General features: G+C 37.1%; 1 protein-coding gene across 1 annotated transcript in view; it reads left to right on the top strand.

The window, feature by feature from the left end:
- LOC127452800 (neurobeachin-like protein 2) overlaps positions 1–7,338 on the top strand; it is an 88,558-nt gene continuing 81,220 nt past the window's right edge. Inside the window, exon 1 of the mRNA XM_051718521.1 lies at positions 1–446. Coding sequence (XP_051574481.1) covers positions 396–446 — 51 coding nt within the window. The 5' untranslated portion in view covers positions 1–395. The remainder of the gene's footprint in view (positions 447–7,338) is intronic.

Here is a 7,338-nt window from a genome sequence, read left to right as displayed (position 1 = left end):
GGTTTGCTCTCTACCGCCACTGTCGTAAGTGTACAAGAGGATGGGAGTGGAGTGCGTGCACAGACAAGTGCGTTTAACTCCCCTTGAATTCCTCTGACAGTGATGTACACGTATGCAGCGTCTAATCTGCGATACTTCTCCAATGTTGCTCTCGACACTGTCTAGTTTTCTTTGCTCGGAAATGCCATTTTGACCCACCCGCCGTCTGAAAGACATGTAACTTTGGGAGAGCTTGGCAACCAGGTAGTGGACAGCTCTACAGCAGCATGCTGTGTCTCGCGAACAATATTCCCTGGGTCTTCGCGGAGTCTACTTCTTTTGTTTCCCTCTGGATGTATTGTCAAATGGTTTAATTGACGTTTGATTGGAGGTAGTACGCAGAAGGGCAAGGGAGAATGGCTTCGAAAGAGCGACTGTACGAGCTGTGGATGTTATATTACACTAAGGTGAGTCACGAGCCAAAGATCGCTCGCGCGATGGAGCCGTACGACACCTGTTGGCTTCCGAGTTTGTGTGGGCTCGATCTGCTGCAAACTTGCCACTGTCATTATTATTGTGTCCTATTCATGTATATAGATATAGGCAAATAATATACGTAATAATTCTTTTCCTCTTTGTTTTGAAACAGTTTCAGGAAGTGCGCTTCTGATTATTTTGTGGAAGGTTGCGCGTGCACGTACGCTGTGAAAACATTTGACGCTCACTTACATTTTCATTAGTACGTCGTTATGATGTGATTGGCAAATGTGATGACAGGATATTTTAGCTAATGCACAACGCTAAGATTTGTCTCTCCAGAGAAATTCGATTTTTACAGAGTGCTATTCTGCATACTTAATGTATTGTATTTACCTGTGTGAGTCAGGTAACGATGACATGCCACTTCCTGTTCACTCTCCTAATTCTGTGTATAAGGAGATTGTCTCTTCTTCTTCATTTGCAACATACTACGCTTTGTAATATTGTGTAGTGTATGAATTGTTCCTAAATCAACATATCAAACGAGATTCAGCACTGCATTATCTAATTTTTATCTTTAAAACTTTAATCACATTGCCTGGGTAGAAAGAATCTACCTGTTTATTGTTTATATAAACAATGCATTTTGTGTGTTTTTGCTATAATGCTTTACATTCACGTATGAATACGAAATGAGCATGCCCCAAATGTTGACAAACCCCTCCGGTGCACACTTTTGTGAGAGATTGTTGAAGATAAAATATGAAGTTAAGCATCCATGTATTCTATATGATCTGCAACTCTGTCATGACGACCACTTTACTGGTCAACAGCTGTAATGGCTCACTACAGCAAGTGTTCTTTATGAATGGCTACCATGGTAACCAAAACAGCAGGTGCAGGAGACAAGAAGCACCAGGGTCACCAAAGAGAAATGTCTACTATTACAGATCACTGTTTTAATTAGCCTCATATGCTTATTGAAAATTATTGCATGGAATAACTGATGTATTAATTATGCAGTGGCGTTCCAATCTGGTCTTGTCATTGGCATAATGTTAACTGAATTCAGATAGCTGGGAGTGTTATTTTAAATATCATTATCCAAAATGGAACCCTTTGTCATTGGATTCCACATTTATTCAGCTGTATAACTGCACATGTACCAGTAGACATGCAAAGTAGATGGACTTGTTCTGCTGACTTGTTGCAGCAGGCTAATGGATCTGCCCTTTCTCTATAATTACAATCCCAATTGGTCCCAAACAAAAATGTGCTAAATTTGTGATTTTCTGAGAAGCATTGATAAATGGCATCATTGATGCCACCACTGTGGTGTGTGATTTTGCACGCCCATATATATGGGTTTGCTTTTTCCCTGCATGCTTGACAGCACAATGCATTCCAATGTTTTGAATCTTGTTTGGAACACCCATTTTAATGCCTCTGATCCTGACTTGATAAAAGCCTTATTTGAAAAATTGCCTGTTTTTCCCTCTGGTCTCATGGGGCTATGCTCTATTTTAAACACATTTAAAGCTCTCTTCTCCTCACCTATTATGCAAGACATTTGACTGTGGAATGAGTCCGTCCAGCCAATGTGATGAGGTCCCATGTGAAACTTGTTTGTACATTTTGACTGAACCTGTGTCCACTCTCAACCTTTTTTTTTTAATGTGCAACATAATAACAGTAAGTATGACATCAGATCTCATTTTGAGCATCAAACTCAAAGGGTTATTTCACCTGAAATGTAAAATTCTGTCATCATTTATAAATTTTCATGCCGTTCCGTATGCCAGATGCTTAGGGCTGAACAATTAATCGAAATAAAATCGAAATTGCGAAATTACATTGTGCCATTATCAAACAGCAAGGGCTGTGATTTAATGGAAGAAAGAAATAGTCTGCATACGCTGCTCGCTGCGCTTACTGTATGTCCGCAGCTGCGTGAGGCTAATGAGCTGAGCGCGTTATATTTACAGCGCTCTAGATTCTTTAAATGCACATTTGCATAATTCCAAATATGCTTGGCCGCCAAAAGATACAATCCACATCTAAAGTAACGTCATAACACCGTGTTTTTGTGGACAGAAGAGTGTCTTCCTTCATTGTTCTGCCAAAATACAGACTTGAATGAAAAAATGAAACCAAAAATAAAAATTCTCTCATCATTTACTCACCCTCATGCCATCCCAGATGTGTAGTACTTTATGTCTTCTGCAGAACTCAAATGAAAAAGAATATATTAAAAGAATATTTCAGCTCTTTAGGTCAATTCAATGCAAGTGAATGGGGCCAGAACTTTGAAGCTCCAGAAAGCGCTTAAAGGCAGCAAAAGTACTTTCAAGAATTTCAGAGATGAAATGCATTTCATTAGATGAAAAACTCCAGACAACATGAGTTGTGGAAAATTAGATGTGATTTAGGAGCTTTTTGCATATCATTGAAGACAAGTCAATCCCTCACAGCCTCGTTTTCATTCCTGTCAAAAATCAAAGATGGTGCTATTCTGAATAATATTCACTGATTTTATTTATTCATTTATTTATATTTTTGTTAACACCATTTCTTAAACAGTATTTCTATTGGCAGTAGAACATGTTTGCCCATGACTTAAAGCAGGGGTACTCAACTTCAGCAAGCCGGGGAGCCAGAAAGCAGGATCCCTTTAGCCTTGAGGACCGCACTCTTTTTTTAATATTAAAAAAGTTTTTAATTACTTTTTTATATTAATGTGACAAGCAGACAAGCACTATATACTATTTAATACATCATAGACACATGCAATTAAAAATAATAAAAGAATACATTATAAATACTGTAGATATACAGCACGATTCTTATAAAAGTGTGGGTCTTCGAAAAAGAAAAACTGTGATAAACTGTAATAAACATATATAGGCCTGTATGTTTTTTGTTTGTTTTAAAAGATCCACACTTTTACAAGTAGGCCATATACTCAGTGGAACTGACGCCGCACTCATGTTATATAAAGTGGCTTATAATGAGATTTATATTTGTGGATTTGTTGTTTAATTAATTATTTGTATCAATTTGCCATTTCTTTTCCTCAGTAATGGTTCAGCAGTTTATCAATAATGAGAATTACCATAAAGGCTCCAGAAAACTGACACCTCAAAATCCATACACATTCAATAAGTTTATGTGATGACAACATCACACAGGCCACAAAAAGATGGTTTGCGGGCCGGATGCGGCCCACGGTTCGCCTGTTGAGTACCATGGACTTAAAGGGTCATTCAGTAATTTTTTCCACATTTAAAAATTTTACTTCTAAAGAAAAGAATAGTAATTTTGACACCTATGTATAAAATCATGACCACACATGTGAGATGAAGAGTTCAGTCAAATCAGTAACCTTATAAAAGCTGTTTTATCTACATGGAGCAGGGGCGCCTCATTTCGGCAGCCATGTTAGCATACATGACAAGCTGAATACTACTTGATTAATCACAGCAACTGCCCTGTTATTGGACACTTTCATTCATGGATTAAATAAGTCCTGTCTGAGTGAACATAGTGAATTTCAACAATGGCATTGGTAACTTCAAACTACTGTCTGTATGATGCAGCATCCAGGCCACTAGGTGTCACTGTAAGCCAATGTAAGTCACTTTGACATACTTAAAAAAAAAAAAAAAAAAATATATATATATAGTGTTTGTGTGTGTGTGTGTGTGTGTGTGTGTGTGTGTGTGTGTGTATATATATATATATATATATATATATATATATATTTGTTTTTTTTTATTGTTATATCACAGTTCAAATTGTAACCAATACTTTTCAAAATAATCGCAATTTGATTTTTTCAACCTTACTGAGGTCTGAACGATTTGTCTTACATCTCTTTATGTGTTTCATGGAAGAAAAAGTCATATAGGTTTGGACCAATATGAGGGTGAGTAAATGATGACAGGATTTTAATTCTGGGTGAACTATCTTTTTAAGAGCTCAACCTATTTTAAATGATATTAAAAGAATGCATGATGTGGCCGCCCAGCATTAGAGCTGAACACTACATCCCCATCAGAGGCAACAGAACACAATCGCAGAAGAACAGCTAATACTAATGTCATATTATTGTGATCTTGCTGTACTATAATAGGGTGCCAGCCTTTTTTCTTTTTTCATTTGGCTGTGAGAGCAGCGATGCCTCTGACAGACAACTTCCTCTTGAGTGTGCTCTTCAGAGGACAACATTGATGTGATAAAAACCACTTCCTGTCATGTTTGCTACCATTGGTAACCTCGCAGAACAAGCTGTTTTTGAGTTGTTAAACACATGGTAGCCATCGTCATCCAAATTCAGGCCTAATAGAGGAAGAGGTTTTGTAAATTTAGGAGCTTGTGTTTGTTTGTTGTGATTTTTCATGAGATTTAGGGTTGACACTGTAAATTCTGTGATTATGACATGTGGAAAGCAATTGTGCTGTCTGATGTACAAATAAACTTGAGGTAGTAGTCTGGATCTGTCTTTGAAATGGTTTTCTACATTGAATATTAAAGGAAAAGTTCACAAAAAAATGAAAATGTTATCATCATTTTCATACCCACGTTGTTCCCCACTTTATCTTTTTCATTGATCATTGAACTCAAAAGGATGTCTTAGGCAGAAGAACCTCTGTTTTCCATACAAGGAAAGTGGGTGGTGATACTATCAAGTAAAAAAAAAAAAAAAAAGACCAAAAAAAGCACATTTAAAGTACTCCATACGACTGATGCACTCTATTCCAAGTCTTCTGAAGCCATATGATATAATAGCTTTGCGTGAGGAAAATTTGAACCATTATTCACTGATAATCTTCCCCTTTGTCGTAGCTTTCAAATGCGTATTTGCGGTCGCATTGTTTTAAATTTGCTGTGTCATGTAAGAAATTTGGCTTCAGTGATAGCAAACCTGGTACAATGTATCTAAAGGCCCCCCTTTTTTAATTGAACACAAGCTAATGATACTTGAGCGGCTAATAAAGGCTTAAATTTTAGTCTTTTCATAACACAAAGTAATCATTTGACTTCAGAAGACTTGGAATATAGCGCATGAGTCATGTGAACTACTTTTATGACTTTTATGGTTCTTTTTCTTTATGGAGCTTCATCGTCCACTTTCATTGTATGAATGGAAAAGAACAGCTTGGACATTCTGCCAAACATCTCCATTTGTGTTTTACAGTCAAGAAAATAATTTGGCATACTGCATCGGAACGACATGTGGGTGAGGAAAATGATGACAACATTTTTGACCCTTCTTCACCGTTCATGAAATTGTCATTTACTTTTTGTGTCTTTGTATCAAACCTGCTGGACAAGCTTAGCTCCTTCCTGAATCAGCATAATGATAAAATGACAAACTGAGGGTATGTTTTTGATGGCTACATCAATCATGTGTATTACATTATATTACAACAATTTTTTCTTTGTGATAGATAGATGCTTATCACAGGTGCTCCTCCTTGGAGAACACAGAGTTGGCAGGTGTGTATGTTTTTACAGACAACAAACCTGCCTGTTGATCTTAATAGATTCCAGTGTATTGTCACAATGCTGAGAACGGAGAGTTCTTGTGTAGGCAGCTATGAAAAGACATCACCCACCTCAGTTCTTTGAACTGCCATTGTCATGTACCAGTAGGTCAAGTTTTAGAGATTTACGTCATGCTTAGGAAAAATGTCTGCATACAGGTGCTTTTATTTTACCTTAATCTTGTGTGAATGCCAGCAATTCACATGCGAGTCTCTTAAATGCATTTTTCAGCCCTATTTTATCTATACCCTGACATTCCTAAAAGCAATCTAGAGGCGGCTAAGCCTTTGGATTCCTCAGTTCAGTGGTGCCAACATAGGGCAGCTTAAAGGTGACATATATATAACTTCTTATTGTGTAATCCTGGCTATCCACTTATGGGTGCAGTCCATTTATCCAGAGCCATATGATTGATTTCTCTAATTGTCCAGTGACATAACTTTGCTGTATACAGTTACAGGAAAAAGTATGCAAACCATAAAATGTACAGCTAAATGTTTTGCAGAGTTTTAGCTGCGACAGGATGGTCAACCAGTCATTAAATCCAAGGGTTCTTCTCATACTGTTTCTCTTTTTTTTTATTGCTACATAGTACTTTTTCACATGTAAACTACAGTTGGGCACACTTCATTCAATCGTTGTGGTGCATTCTATAGATACAGCACACATAGGCCACAATTAAAAAAGTCTGAATGTGACTGCAATTAGATATAACAAAATATCAAACCAAGTGGCTTTTATTTTAAGCAAAGATATAGCATAAGCACACTTTTAAAGTTTTTAAAGTTTCATTTATTTGCAAATATTGCAAATAACTTAAGTGTCTAAACGTATCCAAATAATTTTTGGGGCTACTCTACATAGTGCAAGCCATGTAGTTGTGCAGACTGGAGATACTGTATACATGTAGTACAATATGCATATTTCCATATATAGGCAGACACTGCCAACCAGGTCAAATTATCAAACCCTACTTCACAACGCAAGTTTCAGCGGAGAGCTACAACATGTTCTTCGAACAGCTAATGAATCAAACTTATTAAATAAGCTCTTGTAACTTGATTTTGTATTACGTTTTACGTCTTTTCGAGTCATTGATGCGTCAGCCTTCCCCACAGACTTTGTCACCCTCTTAAAGACGCAGAGGATGTGCACAAAACACAGACTGTCTGGATAAAACACTGTGGTCTTTAGTCTAAGCTTTGAATTTGCATTGATGATGCAGGAGTTTTTGCACAATGGCTTTGTTATTATATTGCAAAACACTCTGTTTTACATGACTGCTCTGTATGAATGTAGATTTCTCTACAGTACTTGTTTGCTCCTGATGCT

Source organism: Myxocyprinus asiaticus, chromosome 15, assembly GCF_019703515.2.
Source record: "Myxocyprinus asiaticus isolate MX2 ecotype Aquarium Trade chromosome 15, UBuf_Myxa_2, whole genome shotgun sequence".
Taxonomy (NCBI): Eukaryota; Metazoa; Chordata; class Actinopteri; order Cypriniformes; family Catostomidae; genus Myxocyprinus; species Myxocyprinus asiaticus.
The sequence above is the reverse complement of the archived record's forward strand: the minus strand, read 5'-3'. Positions and strand labels throughout refer to the sequence as shown.